A 25,422-nucleotide genomic window follows, 5' to 3' on the forward strand; every position below is an offset into this window, starting at 1 on the left:
CAGAGGGGACTACTCATTTGGCATCGACGGTGGCAAAGAAGCAAGGAAAGTCCATTGCAGATCAGATTCGGAAGACACCGGTGATTGCCGAGAGACATATGTCAAAGGGCACTCAAAAGACCATGAAGGATTACAACAAGAAGACAAAGGAGCAAAAAGATGATGCAGATGGTCATGTAGCTGACTTTTTGTATGAGAATTGCCTTCCACTCAATATTGTCAATTCAAGGAGTTGGGAGATTCTATTGGAATCTATAGGGCAGCACTACTAGGGAAAAGCCTATACAGAGAATCTTACCAGCAGCGCGCTTTAAAATAAGGCGCTGCTGCTAACTAGCAGTAGCGCGTGCGCACAAAACTCGCTGCTAAAATAAATGTATCAGTAGCGCGTCCGGTCTAAGACGCGCTACTGCTATAATTGCCACGCCGCCGCCGCGAGGCTAGTTCTAGCAGCAGCGCGTTAATATGAAGAGCGCTACTGCTACGGATCATAGCAGTGGCACATTTGCACAATAACCGCTACTGCTAAGTTTACTACAAAAATTTAGTCCCACCTCGCTCCATGAAGAGAGTTTGTACCACCTTAAATATGTTACTTCTCAAACTTTCACAAGCACTTGGTCTTCATTGAACTCTATGTGTAGAATTTATGGCCGCAATATGAATCTTCAACAGTTCCTAAACTGGCGAGGACTCGTATTGACAAATCAAATTGTACACAAAAAGATAATTAATGATCAATGTATGTTTGATGTCTATTTTACATGCTGACACATAGCAGTAGCGTGTTCTTTGTGAAAGGCGCTACTGCTAGATCATTTAGCAGTAGCGCCTTTTGCTATAGCGCGCTACTGCTAAGCCATTCCATCTCCCCCACTCTCCTCTATCCGATCCACTCACACTCACACTCACTCGATCTCCCCCTCAACCCCCCACGCCGGTCCTCCCCGTCGACCCTCCTTCGATCTGCGCCGCCGTCACCTCCTCCTCCTCGCTGGACTCGGTACCGGCCTCCTCCTCCGTCCTCCCTCCAGTCGCCGCTGGCCGGCCCCTCCTCGCTCCGCCTTCCTCCTTCGTCCTCCCTCCACTCGCCGCCGGCCGGCCCCTCCTCGCTCCGTCTTCCTCCTCCGTCCTACTCTCTTCTCCCTCCTCGAGTCGCCCCTCCTTCTCCCTCCTCCCTCTTCCATCCACAACCCCTCCTCCCTGCTACATTTTGATTTAGTAGGCTAGTTGATTTAGTTGATTTAGAACATTTTGATTTAGTTGATTTAGTATGCTAGTTGATTTAGAATATTTTGATTGCATGGAAAGAATATGGTTGCTCACTCATGTCAGATGGTTGGACGGACATGACCGGGAGGCACTTGATCAACTTCCTCGTCAATAGTCCAGAAGGTACCTTCTTCTTAGGGACAGCCAATGTTTCTTCTGAAACAGTTGATGCAAATCTGGTGGCAAAGCTGTTGAGTGAACAAATTGATGCAATTGGCCCTGAATTGGTAGTCCAAGTAGTTAGCAATAATGGCTCTAACTACAAGGTAGCCGGTAGACTTCTAATGGAAAAGTATCCTACAATGTATTGGACACCTTGTGCTGCCCACTGTTTGGATCTTATGCTAGAGGACATCGGGAAGATCAAAGAGTTCAGCCGTTGCATTGCTAAAGCAAAGAGAACAACCAGATTTATTTATTCCCATGGAAAGGTTCTTGATTTAATGAGAAGCTTGAATGGTAAGCAAGAAATTGTGAGGCCTGGAGCAACTCGTTTTGCTACGTCATTCCTTACTTTGCCAAGCATGTGGAAGCAAAGGCAAACATTGAAAACTCTCTTTGTTAGCACACAATGGTATGCAAACAAATTAAAGGACAACGAAGGAGGGAAGGCGGATGAAGCAACTGTGATCTCCGTGTCATTTTGGCAATCAGTGGAGTGTTGCATGAGAGCTTCACAACCACTTCTTAGAGCTTTGAGGATTGCTGATGGTGATGAGACTCTGGCTATGGCAGAAATGTGGGCAGCCATGGATGTTGCAAAGACACACATAAAGGAAGCTTTGACACATAAGCCAAACCTCCTAGGTCAAGTGGTAGCTATTGTTGATAAGAGGTAGGATAATCAGATGGAACAGAAGCTACATGGGGCTGCTTTGTTCTTGAACCCAAATAAGTTCTTTGCCATTAAGGAGTCCAACAAAAGACAAGCTTCCCGTCTCCGTTCAATGTTCAATGATGTGCTATGGAAGATGGTGCCCGATGATGAGCAACAAGCAACTATAAGTAAGGAAGCTGACGACTATGAGCCGGGGAGTGCATGTTTCTCGAAGCCATTGTCAATTAAAGACCGTGACAAAAAAAGCCCGCGTAAGTATAAATTTTATGGCAGCTTGTTCAGCTCAATTACTCCACTAATTGCTGGTTATTATGGCCTTCTCTTTAATGTGAGACTTCTTGGTTTTGTAGTTCTTTGGTGGAATGCTTATGGTGGCCTTGCTTTTGACCTCCAAACTCTTGCAAATCATTAGTCTATGTTGTACAGCATCCGGCTGCGAGCCCAATTGGAGTGTATTTGCTCATGTAAGTAGCCATTAGTTGGCTGGTTTGATAGGCTAATTGCAGCAGCTTCTCACATATTTGTGTGCTTGCAGATCCACACCAAAGGGAGAAACCGTCTAGAGTACAAGAGACTTAACAAGCTATCATATGTCTCGTACAACCGGAAATGGAAGCCAGGTTTCAGAATCTGCGTGAGCAAGGCTCTAAAGCAAAGAAATCTAGTCCACTTGTCCTAGAAGAATTCCAATGGGACAATGAATGGGTTGATATCAATGCTGAACTGGTACATGAAGATCAAGCTCAAGTCATGGACGGTGAAACACCACTACTATGGTCTCAAGTTGATGAAGCCATGGGTGCGTCGACTTCTCTAGCAGGCCGCAACTATCCTAGGAGAGCTCGTGGTGATCCTAGCGAGTCTATTGCACAACCCATATGCCCTTATATCACCTACACTCGAAACAATGCAAGAACAAGGCTGGTTGTGCATGATGAAGAGTTGAGGGCTAAATTAGAAGCGGCAGAATATGACAAAGACATGGAGAGCAGCGATGAAGAGGATGTTGAATCGCCAGATGATGAAGACACCGAATTTCAGCTTGAAAACATGGAGCTTGAGGCTTGATTGCTTGAAGATGTGTTCTTGTTTCTATCTGCCATTAGTGTTTTGGTGTTGTAGACTTGAAGTGATGAACTTATTTCCTTGCATTTGAATCTGGTTGCATTTGCATGTAACTTAATGTATCTACTAGTGTACTACCTACTGCTTAACTCACGTCGACTCGTCGACCGTGAGTCTAGACTAGTCTAGAGTCGCACCCCCCACCCCCCGAGCGACCGGTCGACTCGAAAACATTGGTTAAGTATAATTTGTGGTTCTATGATTGGCATGAAAAATCTCGTCCAAGTTTAAACCGATCACCCTGTGACGCCCGGATAAGTAGGCCACGGTAATCCCACATTAATGGTGCCACGTGACCATGGTTACTGTTATTAAATTCGCGTTAGATCAAAATCGATCCAAATTCAAATAGCATTTAAAGGCAAAGAACAAAAGTTTTCAAATGTTAAAACCAAAATGTTCGGGTTGTGACAAATATTGCATAGGTAATTATAGTGAAGAACCCATATTTAAATAAAATGTTTAAATGCACTATAGTGGATAAAACAGCGGCAAAACAATTATTTAAATGCTTTTAAATACTAAACAAATATTAAACTAGTTCTTTGGATCACCAAGTTTGTTGAGGAAGTGGCCTATGTTAAAATGCTAATTTAGGAGCGGGCGTTATATTTTTGTAAAAGGATTTACTAACTAAAATAAATACAAAAACAGAAAAGTGAAATAAATAAAAGAAAAAGAAAATACAAAAAAAACAAACCCCCCCACTGGGCCTACCGACCCAGCTTCTAGCCAGGCCAGGCCCAGGCCGGCCCCCTCACTCCATAACCCCCTGCCCCGAAACCCTAACCGCTGACCCGCACCCACTCCCTCCCACTCCCTCGTCTCTCCCTCTCCCCCCCGATCCAGATCGGACCGGGGCTGACCCCGTGGCCGTTGCCCGGAGCCGCCTCGCCGGCCCCTGCCTCTGCCTCGCGCCCCCGTCCCCCCTCCCTTGACGACGCCCCTCGCCGTGCCGACCACGACTGCGCCTCGGCGCTCGCCACCGACGCCGCCCGGATCGCTACCTCGCCGGAGGCCGCCATCGCCGGTCTTCCTTCCCGTCTACGTCGACGCCGTCGTCCCCGTCCCCCACCACGAGCACCATTGCCCCGATCCCTGCACCGCGCCGTGAGCCCCCTCTTCCCCTCTCTGCCCTGCGCCGTCGCCCCACATCGCATCTACGGCCGCGCTACCCAACCGTGGCCTCGCCGCCGCCTCGCGCCGTTGCCGCTCGTCGCGTGCTACGACGCCGCTCCCGCGCCCTGCCTCACTCCGGGGCCGCGCTCGCCGTGCCCGTGACCCCCGCTGCGGTGCCCTGCGTTCGCCCCGCTTCCGCCCCGCGGTGGCCCTGCCGTTGTGCCATGCCCCCGCGCAGTCTCGGCGCCCGGCGCCTGCCACTACAGTTGCGCCCTCCTGGGCGGCCTCCCCCGTCACCGGCAACCTCGCCCCGCACTGGGCGGGTTGCGCCCCTGCGCCCATCCCTGGCCCGCACCGTGCCCCGCCGTGGCCGCCAGCGCCCACGTCCGCGTGCCCCTGGGCGTGCGCCAGAACGGGGCGCGCCCGTAACCCGTCGCCCGCGCCCTGTATGGCCTTTGGGCCAATGACAAACGGGGCCCACGCCCCTGAGAACGAAAATAAAAAAAGAGGTTAAAAAATGAAATGATAATAATAAATAAAAATATTAAATAGTTAATGAATAATTAATTAACTTAATTAATCTAGTTTAATTAAACATATCCAATCCTGCTTAATTAAACCCTAATTAACCTGTTTAGTCTATGACAGGTGGGTCCCATTGGACCCACACGTCAGTTGACCCAGTCAAAGCACTGTTGACTGCTGATGTCATGCTGACGTATGATGACGTCAGCATTCACTATTCTGGATAATGTTGATTTAAAATAATTAAGTAAATTCTAAAAATGATTAAACCTTTTAAAATTAATATAAAATAAACCGTAGCTCGGATGGAAAAAACTTTGTACATGACAGTTGCTCAGAACGACGAGACGAATTCGAACGTAGCCCGTTCGTCCACCACACATCCCTAGCATAGCGAACACGCAACTTTCCCCCTCCGGTTCATCTGTCCGAAAACGCGAAACACCGGGGATACTTTCCCGGATGTTTTCCCCCTTCGTCGGTATCACCTCCTACCGCGTTAGGGCATACCTAGCACCGCGTTTTGCCTCCTTATGTTTTGTGATGCTTTGTTTGCTCCGTATTTACTGTTTCTCCCCCTCTCCTTCTCCGGTAGACTACGAGACCGACGCTGCTGCTGCCCAGTTCGACTACGGAGTTGACGACCCCTCCTTCTTGCCAGACCAACCAGGCAAGCCCCCCCTTGATCACCAGATATCGCCTACTCTACTCTCTACTGCTTGCATTAGAGTAGTGTAGCATGTTACTGCTTTCGGTTAATCCTATTCTGTTGCATAGCCTGTCATTGTTGCTACAGTTGTTACCCTCACCTGCTATCCTACTGCTTAGTATAGGATGCTAGTGTTCCATCAGTGGCCCTACACTCTTGTCCGTCTGCCATGCTATACTACTGGGCCGTGATCACTTCGGGAGGTGATCACGGGTATATACTATATACTTTATATACATGACACATGTGGTGACTAAAGTCGGGTCGGCTCGTTGAGTACCCGCAAGTGATTCTGATGAGGGGGCTGAAAGGACAGGTGGCTCCATCCCGGTTGAGGTGGGCCTGGGTTCCTGACGGCCCCCGACTGTTACTTTGTGGCGGAGCGACAGGCCAGGTTGAGACCACTAGGAGAGAGGTGGGCCTGGCCCTGGTCGACGTTCACGGATACTTAACACGCTTAACGAGATCTTGGTATTTGATCTGAGTCTGGCCATTTGGTCTATACGCACTAACCAACTACGCGGGAACAGTTATGGGCACTCGACGTCGTGGTATCAGCCGAAGCTCGTTTGACGTCAGCGACGGAGCGGCGCGCGCCGGATTGGACTGGAATGCCTGCTATGCCAGGTCTGCTTCCGGCCGCCCTCGCAACGTGCAAGTGTGCAATGGGCGATGGGCCCAGACCCCTGCGCGCATAGGATTTAGACCGGCGTGCTGACCTCTCTGTTGAGCCTAGGTGGGGCTGCGACGTGTTGATCTTCCGAGGCCGGGCATGACCCAGGAAAGTGTGTCCGGCCAAATGGGATCAAGCGTGTTGGGTTATGTGGTGCACCCCTGCAGGGAAGTTTATCTATTCGAATAGCCGTGTCCCTCGGTAAAAGGACGACCCGGAGTTGTACCTTGACCTTATGACAACTAGAACTGGATACTTAATAAAACACACCCTTCCAAGTGCCAGATATAACCCGGTGATCGCTCTCTAACAGGGCGACGAGGAGGGGATCGCCGGGTAGGATTATGCTATGCGATGCTACTTGGTGAACTTACCATCTACTCTCTTCTACATGCTACAAGATGGAGGTGGCCAGAAGCGTAGTCTTCGACAGGATTAGCTATCCCCCTCTTATTCTGGCATTCTGCAGTTCAGTCCACGGATATGGCCCTTTACACATATACCCATGCATATGTAGTGTAGCTCCTTGCTTGCGAGTACTTTGGATGAGTACTCACGGTTGCTTTTCTCCCTCTTTTCCCCTTTCTATACCTGGTTGTCGCAACCAGATGCTGGAGTCCAGGAGCTAGAGATCCCGAGGATGATTCTACATGGAGTTCGGCTTCGAGTAGTTTAGGAGGATCCCAGGCAGGAGGTGTTGGAAATATGCCCTAGAGGCAATAATAAATATTATAATTATATTTCCTTGTTCATGATAATTGTCTATTGTTCATGCTATAATTGTGTTATCCGGAAATCGTAATACATGTGTGAATAAATAGACCACAACGTGTCCCTAGTAAGCCTCTAGTTGACTAGCTCGTTGATCAACAGATAGTCATGGTTTCCTGACTATGGACATTGGATGTCATTGATAACGGGATCACATCATTAGGAGAATGATGTGATGGACAAGACCCAATCCTAAGCATAGCACAAAAGATCGTGTAGTTCGTTTGCTAGAGCTTTTCCAATGTCAAGTATCATTTCCTTAGACCATGAGATCGTGCAACTCCCGGACACCGTAGGAGTGCTTTGGGTGTACCAAACGTCACAACGTAACTGGGTGACTATAAAGGTGCACTACGGGTATCTCCGAAAGTGTCTGTTGAGTTGGCACGGATCGAGACTGGGATTTGTCACTCCGTCTGACGGAGAGGTATCTCTGGGCCCACTCGGTAATGCATCATCATAATGAGCTCAATGTGACTAAGGAGTTAGCCACGGGATCATGCATTACGGTATGAGTAAAGTGACTTGCCGGTAACGAGATTGAACAAGGTATTGGGATACCGACGATCGAATCTCGGGCAAGTAACGTACCGATTGACAAAGGGAATTGTATACGGGACTGATTGAATCCTCGACATCGTGGTTCATCCGATGAGATCATCGTGGAGCATGTGGGAGCCAACATGGGTATCCAGATCCCGCTGTTGGTTATTGACCGGAGAGGCGTCTCGGTCATGTCTGCATGTCTCCCGAACCCGTAGGGTCTACACACTTAAGGTTCAGTGACGCTAGGGTTGTAGAGATATTAGTATGCGGAAACCTGAAAGTTGTTCGGAGTCCCGGATGAGATCCCGGACGTCACGAGGAGTTCCGGAATGGTCCGGAGGTGAAGAATTATATATAGGAAGTCCAGTTTCGGGCACCGGGAATGTTTCGGGGGTTATCGGTATTGTACCGGGACCACCGGAAGGGTCCCGGGGGTCCACCGGGTGGGGCCACCTGTTCCGGAGGGCCCCATGGGCTGAAGTGGGAGGGGAACCAGCCTCTAGTGGGCTGGGGCGCCCCCCTTGGGCCTCCCCCTGCGCCTAGGGTTGGAAACCCTAGGGGTGGGGGGCGCCCCACTTGGCTTGGGGGGCAAGCCACCCCCCTTGGCCGCCGCCCCCCCCTCAGATGAGATCTCCAAGGGGCCGGCGCCCCCCCGGGCCCCTATAAATAGTGGGGGGAGGGAGGGCAGCAGTACCACAGCCCCTGGCGCCTCCCTCTCCCTCCCGTGACACCTCTCTCTCCCGTTTGTGCTTGGCGAAGCCCTGCCGGGAACCCCGCTACTTCCACCACCACGCCGTCGTGCTGCTGGATCTCCATCAACCTCTCCTTCCCCCTTGCTGGATCAAGAAGGAGGAGACGTCGCTGCTCCGTACGTGTGTTGAACGCGGAGGTGCCGTCCGTTCGGCGCTCGGTCATCGGTGATTTGAATCACGGCGAGTACGACTCCATCAACCTCGTTCACTTGAATGCTTCCGCTCGCGATCTACAAGGGTATGTAGATGCACTCCTTTCCCCTCGTTGCTAGTATACTCCATATATGGATCTTGGTGATGCGTAGGAAATTTTAAAATTCTGCTACGATCCCCAACAGTGGCATCATGAGCCAGGCCTATGCGTAGTTACTATGCACGAGTAGAACACAAAGCAATTGTGGGCTTGGATGTTGTCAATTTTTCTTGCCACTACTAGTCTTATCTTGTTTCGGCGGCATTGCGGGATGAAGCGGCCCGGACCGACCTTACACGTACGCTTACGTGAGACAGGTTCCACCAACTGACATGCACTAGTTGCATAAGGTGGCTAGCGGGTATCTGTCTCTCCCACTTTAGTCGGAACGGATTTGATGAAAAGGGCCCTTATGAAGGGTAAATAGAAATTGGCATATCACATTGTGGTTTTACGTAGGTAAGAAACGTTCTTGCTAGAAACCTATAGAAGCCACGTAAAAACTTGCAACAACAATTAGAGGACGTCTAACTTGTTTTTGCAGCATGTGCCTTGTGATGTGATATGGCCAGAAGATGTGATGAATGATATATGTGATGTATGAGATTGATCATATTCTTGTAATAGGAATCACGACTTGCATGTCGATGAGTATGACAACCGGCAGGAGCCATAGGAGTTGTCTTTATTTTTTGTATGACCTGCGTGTCATTGAATAACGCCATGTAAATTACTTTACTTTATTGCTAAACGCGTTAGCCATAGAAGTAGAAGTAATCGTTGGCGTGACAACTTCATGAAGACACAATGATGGAGATCATGGTGTCATGCCGATGACGAAGATGATCATGGCGCCCCGAAGATGGAGATCAAAGGAGCAAAATGATATTGGCCATATCATGTCACTATTTGATTGCATGTGATGTTTATCATGTTTTGTTGGGGAACGTAGTAATTTCAAAAAAATTCCTACGCACACGCAAGATCATGGTGATGCATAGCAACGAGGGGGGAGAGTGTTGTCCACGTACCCTCGTAGACAGACAGCGGAAGCGTTATCACAACGCGGGTGATGTAGTCGAACGTCTTCACGATCCGACCGATCAAGTACCGAACGCACGGCACCTCCGAGTTCTACACACGTTCAGCTCGATGACGTCCCTCGAACTCCGATCCAGCCGAGTGTTGAGGGAGAGTTTCGTCAGCACGACGGCGTGGTGACGATGATGATGTTCCACCGACGCAGGGCTTCGCCTAAGCTCCGCAACGGTATTATCGAGGTGTAATTTGGTGGAGGGGGCACCGCACACGGCTAAGAGATCTCAAGGATCAATTGTTGTGTCCATGGGGTGCCCCCTGCCCCCGTATATAAAGGAGCAAGGGAGGAGGAGGCCGGCCCTAGGAGGGGGCGCATCAAGTGTGGAGTCCTACTAGGACTCCCTAGTCCTAGTAGGATTCCACCTCCCATATGGAATAGGAAAAGAGGAAGGGAAAAAGAGAAGGAAGGAAGGGGGCGCCCCCCTTCCCTAGTCCAATTCGGACCAGACCAAGGGGAGGGGTGCGGCCACCCTTGAGGCCCTTTTCCTTCTTTCCCGTATGGCCCAATAAGGCCCAATACGTATTCCCGTAACTCTCCGGTACTCCGGAAAATACCCGAATCACTCGGAACCTTTCCGAAGTCCGAATATAGTCGTCCAATATATCGATCTTTACATCTCGACCATTTCGAGACTCGTCGTCATATCCCCGATCTCATTGGGGACTCCAAACTCCTTCGGTACATCAAAACTCAATAAAACTGTCATCGTAACGTTAAGCGTGCGGACCCTACGGGTTCGAGAACTATGTAGACATGACCGAGACACGTCTCCGGTCAATAACCAATAGCGGGACCTGGATGCCCATATTGGCTCCCACATATTCTACGAAGATCTTTATCGGTCAGACCGCATAACAACATACGTTGTTCCCTTTGTCATCGGTATGTTACTTTCCCGACATTCGATCGTCGGTATCTCGATACCTAGTTCAATCTCGTTACCGGCAAGTCTCTTTACTCGTTCCGTAATACATCATCCCGTAACTAACTCATTAGTCACAATGCTTGCAAGGCTTATAGTGATGTGCATTACCGAGTGGGCCCAGAGATACCTCTCCGACAATTGGAGTGACAAATCCTAATCTCGAAATACGCCAACCCAACAAGTACCTTTGGAGACACCTGTAGAGCACCTTTATAATCACCCATTTACGTTGTGACGTTTGGTAGCACACAAAGTGTTCCTCCGGTAAACGGGAGTTGCATAATCTCATAGTCATAGGAACATGTATAAGTCATGAAGAAAGCAATAGCAACATACTAAACGATCGAGTGCTAAGCTAACGGAATGGGTCAAGTCAATCACGTCATTCTCCTAATGAGGTGATCTCGTTAATCAAATGACAACTTATGTCTATGGCTAGGAAACATAACCATCTTTGATTAACGAGCTAGTCAAGTAGAGGCATACTAGTGACACTCTGTTTGTCTATATATTCACACATGTATTATGTTTCGGGTTAATACAATTCTAGCATGAATAATAAACATTTATCATGATACAAGGAAATAAATAATACTTTATTATTGCCTCTAGGGCATATTTCCTTCAGTCTCCCACTTGCACTAGAGGCAATAATCTAGATTACACAGTAATGATTCTTACACCCATGGAGCCTTGGTGCTGATCATGTTTTGCTCGTGGAAGAGGCTTAGTCAACGGGTCTGCAACACTCAGATCCGTATGTATCTTGCAAATTTCTATGTCTCCCACCTGGACTAAATCCCGGATGGAATTGAAGCGTCTTTTGATGTGCTTGGTTCTCTTGTGAAATCTGGATTCCTTTGCCAAGGCAATTGCACCAGTATTGTCACAAAAGATTTTTATAGGACCCGATGCACTAGGTATGACACCTAGATCGGATATGAACTCCTTCATCCAGACTCCTTCATTTGCTGCTTCCGAAGCAGCTATGTACTCCGCTTCACATGTAGATCCCGCCACGACGCTTTGTTTAGAACTGCACCAACTGACAGCTCCACCGTTCAATGTAAATACGTATCCGGTTTGCGATTTAGAATCGTCCGGATCAGTGTCAAAGCTTGCATCAACGTAACCATTTACGATGAGCTCTTTGTCACCTCCATATACGAGAAACATATCCTTAGTCCTTTTCAGGTATTTCAGGATGTTCTTGACCGCTGTCCAGTGATCCACTCCTGGATTACTTTGGTACCTCCCTGCTAAACTTATAGCAAGGGACACATCAGGTCTAGTACACAACATTGCATACATGATAGAGCCTATGGCTGAAGCATAGGGAACATCTTTCATTTTCTCTCTATCTTCTGCAGTGGTCGGGCATTGAGTCTTACTCAATCTCACACCTTGTAGTACAGGCAAGAACCCTTTCTTTGCTTGATCCATTTTGAACTTCTTCAAAACTTTGTCAAGGTATGTGCTTTGTGAAAGTCCAATTAAGCGTCTTGATCTATCTCTATAGATCTTAATGCCTAATATCTATGCAGCTTCACCGAGGTCTTTCATTGAAAAACTCTTATTCAAGTATCCCTTTATGCTATCCAGAAATTCTATATCATTTCCAATTAGTAATATGTCATCCACATATAATATCAGAAATGCTATCGAGCTCCCACTCACTTTCTTGTAAATACAGGCTTCTCCAAAAGTCTGTATAAAACCAAATGCTTTGATCACACTATCAAAGCGTTTATTCCAACTCCGAGAGGCTTGCACCAGTCCATAAATGGATCGCTGGAGCTTGCACACTTTGTTAGCTCCTTTTGGATCGACAAAACCTTCCGGTTGCATCATATACAACTCTTCTTCCAGAAATCCATTCAGGATTGCAGTTTTGACATCCATTTGCCAAATTTCATAATCATAAAATGCGGCAACTGCTAACATGATTCGGACAGACTTAAGCATCGCTACGGGTGAGAAGGTCTCATCGTAGTCAATCCCTTGAACTTGTCGAAAACCTTTTGCAACAAGTCGAGCTTTATAGATAGTAACATTACCATCAGCGTCAGTCTTCTTCTTGAAGATCCATTTGTTTTCAATGGCTTGCCGACCATTGGGCAAGTCAACCAAAGTCCATACTTTGTTCTCATACATGGATCCCATCTCGGATTTCATGGCTTCAAGCCATTTTGCGGAATCTGGGCTCACCATCGCTTCTTCATAGTTCGTAGGTTCGCCATGGTCTAGTAACATGACCTCCAGAACAGGATTACCGTACCACTCTGGTGCGGTTCTTGATCTAGTTGACCTACGAAGTTCAGTAATAACTTGATCTGAAGTTTCATGATCATTATCATTATCTTCCTCACTATTTGGTGTAGGTGTCGCAGAAACTGATTTCTGTGATGATCTACTTTCCAATAATGGAGCAGGTATAGTTACCTCATCAAGTTCTACTTTCCTCCCACTCACATCTTTCGAGAGAAACTCCTTCTCTAGAAAGGATCCATTCCTAGCAACGAATATCTTGCCTTCGGATCTGTGATAGAAGGTATACCCAGCAGTCTCTTTTGGGTATCCTATGAAGACACATTTCTCCGATTTGGGTTCGAGCTTATCAGGTTGAAGTTTCTTCACATAAGCATCGCAACCCCAAACTTTAAGATACGACAACTTTGGTTTCTTGCCAAACCATAGTTCATAAGGCGTCGTCTCAACGGATTTTGATGGTGCCCTATTTAACGTGAATGCAGCCGTCTCTAAAGCATAACCCCAAAACGATAGCGGTAAATCAGTAAGAGACATCATAGATCGCACCATATCTAGTAAAGTGCGATTACGACGTTCGGACACACCATTACGCTGTGGTGTTCCGGGTGGCGTGAGTTGCGAAACTATTCCGCATTGTTTCAAATGTAGACCAAACTCGTAACTCAAATATTCTCCTCCACGATCTGATCGTAGAAACTTTATTTTCTTGTTACGATGATTTTCAACTTCACTCTAAAATTCTTTGAACTTTTCAAATGTTTCAGATTTATGTTTCATTAAGTAGATATACCCATATCTGCTTAAATCATCTGTGAAGGTGAGAAAATAACGATATCCGCCACGAGCCTCAATATTCATCGGACCACATACATCTGTATGTATAATTTCCAACAAATCTGTTGCTCTCTCCATAGTACCGGAGAACGGCGTTTTGGTCATCTTGCCCATAAGGCACGGTTCGCAAGTACCAAGTGATTCAAAATCAAGTGATTCCAAAATTCCATCAGTATGGAGTTTCTTCATGCGCTTTACACCGATATGACCCAAACGGCAGTGCCACAAATAAGTTGCACTGTCATTATTAACTCTGCATCTTTTGGCTTCAACATTATGAATATGTGTATCACTACTATCGAGATTCATTAAAAATAGACCACTCTTCAAGGGTGCATGACCATAAAAGATATTATTCATATAAATAGAACAACCATTATTCTCTGATTTAAATGAATAACCGTCTCGCATTAAACAAGATCCAGATATAATGTTCATGCTCAACGTTGTCACCAAATAATAATTATTTAGGTCTAATATTAATCCCGAAGGTAGATGTAGAGGTAGCGTGCCGACGGCGATCACATCGACTTTGGAACCATTTCCCACGCGCATCGTCACCTCGTCCTTAGCCAATCTCCGCTCTATCCGTAGCCCCTGTTTCGAGTTGCAAATATTAGCAACAGAACCAGTATCAAATACCCAGGTGCTACTACGAGCATTGGTAAGGTACACATCAATAACATGTATATCACATATACCTTTGTTAACCTTGCCATCCTTCTTTTCCGCCAAAAACTTGGGGCAGTTCCGCTTCCAGTGGCCAGTCTGCTTACAGTAGAGACACTCAGTTTCAGGCTTAGGTCCAGACTTGGATTTCTTCTCCTGAACAACAACTTGCTTGCTGTTCTTCTTGAAGTTTCCTTTCTTCTTCCCTTTGCCCTTTTTCTTGAAACTAGTGGTTTTACTGACCATCAACACTTGATGCTCCTTTTTGATTTCTACCTCCGCAGCCTTTAGCATTGCGAAGAGCTCAGGAATTGTCTTACTCATCCCTTGCATATTATAGTTCATCACGAAGCTCTTGTAGCTTGGTGGCAGTGATTGAAGAATTCTGTCAATGATGCTATCATCCGGAAGATTAACTCCCAGTTGAATCAAGTGATTGTTATACCCAGACATTTTGAGTATATGCTCACTGACAGAACTATTCTCTTCCATCTTGCAGCTATAGAACTTATTGGAGACTTCATATCTCTCAATCCGGGCATTTGCTTGAAATATTAACTTCAACTCCTGGAACATCTCATATGCTCCATGACGTTCAAAACGTCGTTGAAGACCCGGTTCTAAGCCGTAAAGCATGGCACACTGAACTATCGAGTAGTCATCAACACGTGACTGCCAGGCATTCACAATATCTGCAGTTGCTGGTGCAGGTGGTACACCTAGCGGTGCTTCCAGGACGTAATTTTTCTGTGCAGCAATGAGGATAATCCTCAAGTTACGGACCCAGTCCGTGTAATTGCTACCATCATCTTTCAACTTTGCTTTCTCAAGGAACGCGTTAAAATTCAACGGAACAACGGCACGGGCCATTTATCTACAATTAACATAGACAAGCAAGATACTATCAGGTACTAAGTTCATGATAAATTTAAGTTCAATTAATCATATTACTTAAGAACTCCCACTTAGATAGACATCTCTCTAATCATCTAAGTGATTACGTGATCCAAAGCAACTAAACCATGTCCGATTAACACGTGAGATGGAGTAGTTTCAATGGTGAACATCACTATGTTGATCATATCTACTATATGATTCACGCTCGACCTTTCGGTCTCTGTGTTCCGAGGCCATATCTGTATATGCTAGGCTCGTCAAGTTTAACCTGAGTATTCCGCGTGTGCAACTGTTTTGCACCCGTTGTATTTGAACGTAGAGCCTATCACACCCGATTAACACGTGGTGTCTCAGCACGAAGAACTTTTGCAACGGTGCATATTCAGGGAGAACACTTTTATCTTGAAATTTTAGTGAGAGATCATCTTATAATGCTACCGTCAGTCAAAGCAAGATAAGATGCATAAAGGATTAACATCACATGCAATCAATATAAGTGATATGATATGGCCATCATCATCTTGTGCTTGTGATCTCCATCTCCGAAGCACCGTGCTTGTGATCTCCATCTCCGAAGCACCGTCATGATCACCATCGTCACCGGTGCGACACCTTGATCTCCATCGTAGCATCGTTGTCGTCTCGCCAACTTATTGCTTTTACGACTATCGGTACCGCTTAGTGATAAAGTAAAACCATTACATGGCGATTGCATCTCATACAATAAAGCGACAACCATATGGCTCCTGCCAGTTGCCGATAACTCGGTTACAAAACATGATCATCTCATACAACACATTATATCACATCATGTCTTGACCATATCACATCACAACATGCCCTGCAAAAACAAGTTAGACGTCCTCTACTTTGTTGTTGCAAGTTTTACGTGGCTGCTACGGGCTTAGCAAAACCGTTCTTACCTACGCATCAAAACCACAACGATAGTTTGTCAAGTTGGTGCTGTTTTAACCTTCGCAAGGACCGGGCGTAGCCACACTCGGTTCAACTAAAGTGAGAGAGACAGACACCCGCCAGTCACCTTTAAGCAACGAGTGCTCCGAACGGTGAAACCAGTCTTGCGTAAGCGTACGCGTAATGTCGGTCCGGGCCGCTTCATCTCACAATACCGCTGAACCAAAGTATGACATGCTAGTAAGCAGTATGACTTATATCGCCCACAACTCACTTGTGTTCTACTCGTGCATAGCATCAACGCATAAAACCAGGCTCTGATACCACTGTTGGGGAACGTAGTAATTTCAAAAAAATTCCTACGCACACGCAAGATCATGGTGATGCATAGCAACGAGGGGGGAGAGTGTTGTCCACATACCCTCGTAGACCGACAGCGGAAGCGTTATCACAACGCGGTTGATGTAGTCGAACGTCTTCACGATCCGACCGATCAAGTACCGAACGCACGGCACCTCCGAATTCTACACACGTTCAGCTCGGTGACGTCCCTCGAACTCCGATCCAGCCGAGTGTTGAGGGAGAGTTTCGTCAGCACGACGGCGTGGTGACGATGATGATGTTCTACCGACGCAGGGCTTCGCCTAAGCTCCGCAACGGTATTATCGAGGTGTAATTTGGTGGAGGGGGCACCGCACACGGCTAAGAGATCTCAAGGATAAATTGTTGTGTCCATGGGGTGCCCCCTGCCCGCGTATATAAAGGAGCAAGGGAGGAGGAGGCCGGCCCTAGGAGGGGGCGCACCAAGTGTGGAGTCCTACTAGGACTCCCTAGTCCTAGTAGGATTCCACCTCCCATATGCAATAGGAAAAGAGGAAGGGAAAAAGAGAAGGAAGGAAGGGGGCGCCCCCCTTCCCTAGTCCAATTCGGACCAAACCAAGGGGAGGGGTGCGGCCACCCTTGAGGCCCTTTTCCTTCTTTCCGGTATGGCCTAATAAGGCCCAATACGTATTCCCGTAACTCTCCGGTACTCCGGAAAATACCCGAATCACTCGTAACCTTTCCGAAGTCCGAATATAGTCGTCCAATATATCGATCTTTACGTCTCGACCATTTCGAGACTCCTCGTCATATCCCCGATCTCATCCGGGACTCCGAACTCCTTCGGTACATAAAAACTCAAAAAAACTGTCATCGTAACGTTAAGCGTGCGGACCCTACGGGTTCGAGAACTATGTAGACATGACCGAGACACGTCTCCGGTCAATAACCAATAGCGGAACCTGGATGCCCATATTGCTCCCACATATTTTACGAAGATCTTTATCGGTCAGACCGCATAACAACATACGTTGTTCCCTTTGTCATCGGTATGTTATTTGCCCGAGATTCGATCGTCGGTATCTCGATACCTAGTTCAATCTCGTTACCGGCAAGTCTCTTTACTCGTTCCGTAATACATCATCCCGCAACTAACTCATTAGTCACAATGCTTGCAAGGCTTATAGTGATGTGCATTACCGAGTGGGCCCAGAGATACCTCTCCGACAATTGGAGTGACAAATCCTAATTTCGAAATACGCCAACCCAACAAGTACCTTTGGAGACACCTGTAGAGCACCTTTATAATCACCCATTTACGTTGTGACGTTTGGTAGCACACAAAGTGTTCCTCCGGTAAACGGGAGTTGCATAATCTCATAGTCATAGGAACTTGTATAAGTCATGAAGAAAGCAATAGCAACATACTAAACGATCGAGTGCTAAGCTAACGGAATGGGTCAAGTCAATCACGTCATTCTCCTAATGAGGTGATCTCGTTAATCAAATGACAACTTATGTCTATGGCTAGGAAACATAACCATCTTTGATTAACGAGCTAGTCAAGCAGAGGCATACTAGTGACACTCTGTTTGTCTATATATTCACACATGTATGATGTTTCCGGTTAATACAATTCTAGCATGAATAATAAACATTTATCATGATACAAGGAAATAAATAATACTTTATTATTGCCTCTAGGGCATATTTCCTTCATGTTTTGCATCTTATTTGCTTAGAACGACGGTAGTAAGTAAGATGATCCCTTATAATAATTTCAAGAAAGTGTTCCCCCTAACTGTGCACCGTTGCGAAGGTTCGTTGTTTTGAAGCACCACGTGATGACCGGGTGTGATAGATTCTAACTTTCGCATACAACGGGTGTTGACGAGCCTAGCATGTACAGACATGGCCTCGGAACACACGCAATACACTTAGGTTGACTTGACGAGCCTAGCATGTACAGACATGGCCTCAGAACACGGAGGACCGAAAGGTCGAGCATGAGTCGTATAGAAGATATGATCAACATGGAGATGTTCACCGATCTTGACTAGTCCGTCTCACGTGATGATCGGACACGACCTAGTTAACTCGGATCATGTTTCACTTAGATGACTAGAGGGATGTCTATCTGAGTGGGAGTTCATTGAATAATTTGATTAGATGAACTTAATTATCATGAACTTAGTCTAAAATCTTTACAATATGTCTTGTAGATCAAATGGCCCACGTTGTCCTCAACTTCAACGTGTTCCTAGAGAAAACCAAGCTGAAAGATGATGGTAGCAACTACACGGACTGGGTCCGGAACCTGAGGATCATCCTCATAGCTGCCAAGAAAGATTATCTCCTAGAAGCACCGCTAGGTGAAGCACCCATCCCAGAGAACCAAGACGTTATGAACGCTTGGCAATCACGTGCTGATGATTACTCCCTCGTTCAGTGCGGCATGCTTTACAGCTTAGAACCGGGGCTCCAAAAGCGTTTTGAAAAACATGGAGCATACGAAATGTTCGAAGAGCTGAAAATGGTTTTCCAAGCTCATGCCCGGGTCGAGATATGAAGTCTCCGACAAGTTCTTCAGCTGTAAAATGGAGGAAAATAGTTCTATCAGTGAGCACATACTCAGAATGTCTGGGTTACACAACCGCTTGTCTCAGCTGGGAGTAAATCTCCCGGATGACGCGGTCATTGACAGAATCCTTCAGTCGCTTCCACCAAGCTACAAGAGCTTTGTGATGAACTTCAATATGCAGGGGATGGAAAAGACCATTCCCGAGGTATATTCAATGCTGAAATCAGCGGAGGTGGAAATCAAAAAGGAACATCAAGTGTTGATGGTGAATAAAACCACTAAGTTCAAGAAAGGCAAGGGTAAGAAGAACCTCAAGAAGGACGGCAAGGGAGTTGCCGCGCCCGGTAAGCCAGTTGCCGGGAAGAAGTCAAAGAATGGACCCAAGCCTGAGACTGAGTGTTTTTATTGCAAGGGAAGTGGTCACTGGAAGCGGAACTGCCCCAAATACTTAGCGGACAAGAAGGCCGGCAACACCAAAGGTATATGTGATATACATGTAATTGATGTGTACCTTACCAGTACTCGTAGTAGCTCCTGGGTATTTGATACCGGTGCGGTTGCTCATATTTGTAACTCAAAACAGGAACTGCGGAATAAGCGGAGACTGGCAAAGGACGAGGTGACGATGCGCGTCGGGAATGGTTCCAAGGTCGATGTGATCGCCGTCGGCACGCTGCCGATACATTTACCTACGGGATTAGTTTTAAACCTATAGTGCCAGCTTTGAGCATGAACATTGTATCTGGATCTCGTTTAATTCGAGATGGCTACTCATTTAAATCCGAGAATAATGGTTGTTCTATTTATATGATAGATATGTTTTATGGTCATGCCCCGCTGGTCAATGGTTTATTCTTGATGAATCTCGAACGTGATGTTAGACATATTCATAGTGTGAATACCAAAAGATGTAAAGTTGATAACGATAGTCCCACATACTTGTGGCACTGCCGCCTTGGTCACATTGGTGTCAAACGCATGAAGAAGCTCCATGCAGATGGACTTTTGGAGTCTCTTGATTACGAATCATTTGACACGTGCGAACCATGCCTCATGGGTAAGATGACCAAGACTCCGTTCTCCGGAACAATGGAGCGAGCAACCAACTTATTGGAAATCATACATACCGATGTGTGCGGTCCAATGAGTGTTGAGGCTCGCGGAGGATATCGTTATGTTCTCACTCTCACTGATGACTTAAGTAGATATGAGTATGTCTACCTAATGAAACACAAGTCTGAAACCTTTGAGAAGTTCAAGGAATTTCAGAGTGAGGTGGAGAATCAACGTGACAGGAAAATAAAGTTCTTACGATCAGATCGTGGTGGAGAATATTTAAGTCACGAATTTGGTACGCACTTAAGGAAATGTGGAATCGTTTCACAACTCACGCCGCCTGGAACACCTCAGCGAAACGGTGTGTCCAAACGTCGTCGCACTCTATTGGATATGGTGCGATCTATGAAGTCTCTTACCGATCTACCGCTCTCATTTTGGGGCTATGCTTTAGAGACTGCCGCATTCACTTTAAATAGGGCTCCGTCGAAATCCGTTGAGACGACACCGTATGAATTATGGTTTGGGAAGAAACCTAAGCTGTCGTTTCTAAAAGTTTGGGGATGCGATGCTTATGTCAAGAAACTTCAACCTGAAAAGCTTGAACCCAAGTCGGAAAAATGCGTCTTCATAGGATACCCTAAGGAAACCATTGGGTATACCTTCTACCTCAGATCCGAAGGCAAGATCTTTGTTGCCAAGAACGGGTCCTTTCTGGAGAAAGAGTTTCTCTCAAAAGAATTAAGTGGGAGGAAAGTGGAACTTGATGAGGTGATAGTCACCCCTTCCGAACCGGAAAGTAGCGTAGCGCGGGAAGATGTTCCTGTGGTGCCTACCCCGACTGGGGAGGAAGTTAATGATGATGATCATGAAGCTTCGGATCAAGTTACTGCTGAACTTCCTAGGTCCACAAGGACACGTTCCGCACCAGAGTGGTACGGCAACCCTGTCCTGGAAATCATGTTGTTAGACAACGGTGAACCTTCGAACTATGAAGAAGGAATGGCGGGCCCGGATTCCGACAAATGGCTAGAAGCCATTAAATCCGAGATAGGATCCATGTATGAAAACGAAGTGTGGACTTTGACAGACTTGCCCGATGATCGGCGAGCCATAGAAAATAAATGGATCTTTAAGAAGAAGACAGACGCGGATGGTAACGTGGCCATCTATAAGGCTCGACTTGTCGCTAAGGGTTATCGACAAGTTCAAGGGGTTGACTACGATGAGACTTTCTCACCCGTAGCGAAGCTGAAGTCCGTCCGAATCATGTTAGCAATTGCCGCATTCTATGATTATGAGATATGGCAAATGGACGTCAAAACGGCTTTCCTTAACGGCTTTCTTAAGGAAGAATTGTATATGATGCAGCCGGAAGGTTTTGTCGATCCTAAGAATGCTAACAAGGTATGCAAGCTCCAGCGCTCCATCTATGGGCTGGTGCAAGCATCTCGGAGTTGGAACATTCGATTTGATCAGATGATCAAAGCGTTTGGGTTTACACAGACTTATGGAGAAGCCTGTGTCTACAAGAAAGTGAGTGGGAGCTCTGTAGCATTTCTCTTATTATATGTGGATGACATACTATTGATGGGAAATGATATAGAATTCTTGGAAAGTATAAAGGCCTATTTGAATAAGTGTTTTTCAATGAAGGACCTTGGAGAAGCTGCTTATATATTAGGCATCAAGATCTATAGAGATAGATCAAGACGCCTCATTGGTCTTTCACAGAGTACATACCTTGACAAGATATTGAAGAAGTTCAATATGGATCAGTCCAAGAAGGGGTTCTTGCCTGTATTGCAAGGTGTGCAATTGAGCACGTCTCAATGCCTGACCACGACAGAAGATAGAGAAAAGATGAGTGTCATCCCCTATGCCTCGGCCATAGGGTCTATAATGTATGCCATGCTGTGTACCAGACCTGATGTAAACCTTGCCGTAAGTTTGGTAGGAAGGTACCAAAGTAATCCCGGCATGGAACACTGGACAGCGGTCAAGAATATCCTGAAGTACCTGACGAGGACTAAGGATATGTTTCTCGTTTATGGAGGTGACGAAGAGCTCGTCGTAAAGGGTTACGTCGATGCTAGCTTCGACACAGATCTGGATGACTCGAAGTCACAAACCGGATACGTGTATATTTTGAATGGAGGGGCAGTAAGCTGGTGCAGTTGCAAGCAAAGCGTCGTGGCAGGATCTACATGTGAAGCGGAGTACATGGCGGCCTCAGAGGCAGCACAGGAAGCAGTCTGGATAAAGGAGTTCATTACCGACCTAGGGGTGATTCCCAATGAGTCGGGCCCGATGACTCTCTTCTCTGACAACACTGGAGCTATTGCCCTTGCCAAGGAGCCCAGGTTTCACAAGAAGACCAGGCATATCAAGCGCTTCAACTCCATTCGTGAAAGTGTTCAAAATGGAGACATAGATATTTGTAAAGTACATACAGACCTGAATGTAGCAGATCCGTTGACTAAACCTCTCCCTAGAGCAAAACATGATCAACACCAGAACTCTATGGGTGTTCGATTCATCACAATGTAACTAGATTATTGACTCTAGTGCAAGTGGGAGACTGTTGGAAATATGCCCTAGAGGCAATAATAAATGGTTATTATTATATTTCCTTGTTCATGATAATTGTCTATTGTTCATGCTATAATTGTGTTATCCGGAAATCGTAATACATGTGTGAATAATTAGACCACAACGTGTCCCTAGTAAGCCTCTAGTTGACTAGCTCGTTTATCAACAGATAGTCATGGTTTCCTGACTATGGACATTGGATGTCATTGATAACGGGATCACATCTTAGGAGAATAATGTGATGGACAAGACCCAATCCTAAGCATAGCACAAAAGATCGTGTAGTTCGTTTGCTAGAGCTTTTACAATGTCAAGTATCATTTCCTTAGACCATGAGATCGTGCAACTCCCGGATACCGTAGGAGTGCTTTGGGTGTACCAAACGTCACAACGTAACTGGGTGACTATGAAGGTGCACTATGGGTATCTCCGAAAGTGTCTGTTGAGTTGGCACGGATCGAGACTGGGATTTGTCACTCCGTATGACGGAGAGGTATCTCTGGGCCCACTCGGTAATGCATCATCATAATGAGCTCAATGTGACTAAGGAGTTAGCCACGTGATAATGCATTACGGTACGAGTAAAGTGACTTGCCGGTAACGAGATTGAACAAGGTATTGGTATACCGACGATCGAATCTCGGGCAAGTAACGTACCGATTGACAAAGGGAATTGTATACGGGATTGATTGAATCCTCGACATCGTGGTTCATCCGATGAGATCATCGTGGAGCATGTGGGAGCCAACATGGGTATCCATATCCCGCTGTTGGTTATTGACCGGAGAGGCGTCTCGGTCATGTCTGCATGTCTCCCGAACCCGTAGAGTCTACACACTTAAGGTTTGGTGACGCTAGGGTTGTAGAGATATTACTATGCAGAAACCCGAAAGTTGTTCGGAGTCCCGGATGAGAACCCGGACGTCACGAGGAGTTCCGGAATGGTCCGGAGGTGAAGAATTATATATAGGAAGTCCAGTTTCGGCCACCGGGAAAGTTTCGGGGGTTATCGGTATTGTACCGGGACCACCGGAAGGGTCCCGGGGTTCCACCGGGTGGGGCCACCTATCCCGGAGGGCCCCATGGGCTGAAGTGGGAGGGGAACCAGCCCCTAGTGGGCTGGGGCGCCCCCCTTGGGCCTCCCCCTGCACCTAGGGTTGGAAACCCTAGGGGTGGGGGGCGCCCCACTTGGCTTGGGGGGCAAGCCACCCCCCTTGGCCGCCCCCCCTCAGATGAGATCTCCAGGGGGCCGGCGCCCCCCCCAGGGCCCCTATAAATAGTGGGGGGGAGGGAGGGCAGCAGTACCACAGCCCCTGGCGCCTCCCTCTCCCTCCCGTGACACCTCTCTCTCCCGTTTGTGCTTGGCGAAGCCCTGCCGGGAACCCCGCTACTTCCACCACCACGCTGTCGTGCTGCTGGATCTCCATCAACCTCTCCTTCCCCCTTGCTAGATCAAGAAGGAGGAGACGTCGCTGCTCCGTACGTGTGTTGAACGCGGAGGTGCCGTCCGTTCGGCGCTCGGTCATCGGTGATTTGGATCACGGCGAGTACGACTCCGTCAACCTCGTTCACTTGAACGCTTCCGCTCGCGATCTACAAGGGTATGTAGATGCACTCCTTTCCCCTCGTTGCTAGTATACTCCATAGATGGATCTTGGTGATGCGTAGGAAATTTTAAAATTCTGCTACGATCCCCAACAGGAGGCCTGCGCCTCTTTCGATCTGTATCCCAGTTTGTGCTAGCCTTCTTAAGGCAAACTTGTTTAACTTATGTCTGTACTCAGATATTGTTGCTTCCGCTGACTCGTCTATGATCGAGCACTTGTATTCGAGCCCTCGAGGCCCCTGGCTTGTATTATGATGCTTGTATGACTTATTTATGTTTTAGAGTTGTGTTGTGATATCTTCCCGTGAGTCCCTGATCTCGATCGTACACGTTTGCGTGCATGATTAGTGTACGATTGAATTGGGGGCGTCACAAGTTGGTATCAGAGCCGACTGCCTGTAGGAATCCCCCTTTCCAACTCCTTGTCCGAAGTCGAGTCTAGTCATTGAAAAACTTTTACTAACATGGCTGTGTGTCTTACGGGCCCACGTCGCCATTGGGTGGTACTAGGATCTTTTACTCCTTGTCTATACTCTGGGACTCTGATCTCTCTTCTATTCGGGTTAAATGAAATTTTGCTAAATCTAACATTAGGATCTCGTTATCACTTTCACCCGGAGAGCCCCTTATTACTGATGATCGTCTGCTGCACGTGAAGACCCTGAAGATACTCTCCGCTGTTAACCCGAGAACTTGTGTTCATCGCTTTTGCAATTCCTTTTCATCGATAAACTCCTATAGATAACCACGTATACTCGCCATTCATACAATGTTTCCCAGTTGATCTTGTTATTACAAGATACCCCGAAATTCTCTCTGTTGTTCCGAGAATCCTTTGAGCTTACTGCCTTGCTGTTCTTTGTCACCTGAATACCCCTACGGATAATTCTCGCACTTACCGAGTATCCGCTCATCCCCAGTTGATTCAAGTATTTCACAAAAGTGTTCAAAATACCACTTGATCTTCCGAAAATCCTCAGGAGCCTTTTGCTCTTGAAATTCTTGCTTACTTGCATTATGATTAATCTTAAGTCTCGTAATCTTATTGGCATCTCTTATCATTATCATTTTGAGTCCGTTGATTCAATCTGTTGCGAATGCTCGCAATCCTCAATCAGAGCCTAGAATTCATC

The 25,422-nt window shown here is 46.8% G+C and overlaps 1 protein-coding gene across 1 annotated transcript; it reads left to right on the forward strand.

Annotated features, from left to right (window-relative positions):
- The first annotated feature begins 1,349 nt into the window (after positions 1 to 1,349).
- LOC109734367 (uncharacterized) lies at positions 1,350 to 2,111 on the forward strand. The gene has a single exon (XM_020293573.1). The coding sequence runs from the start codon at positions 1,350 to 1,352 to the stop codon at positions 2,109 to 2,111; it is 762 nt and encodes a 253-aa protein (XP_020149162.1).
- The last annotated feature ends 23,311 nt before the right edge of the window (positions 2,112 to 25,422 follow it).

This window comes from Aegilops tauschii, chromosome 6, assembly GCF_002575655.3.
Source record: "Aegilops tauschii subsp. strangulata cultivar AL8/78 chromosome 6, Aet v6.0, whole genome shotgun sequence".
In the NCBI taxonomy this organism is placed as follows: domain Eukaryota; kingdom Viridiplantae; phylum Streptophyta; class Magnoliopsida; order Poales; family Poaceae; genus Aegilops; species Aegilops tauschii.

Excerpts from the sequence above, each read along its gene's own strand:
- LOC109734367 (XM_020293573.1), top strand. The coding sequence starts at position 1,350 with ATGACCGGGAGGCACTTGATCAACTTCCTCGTCAATAGTCCAGAAGGT.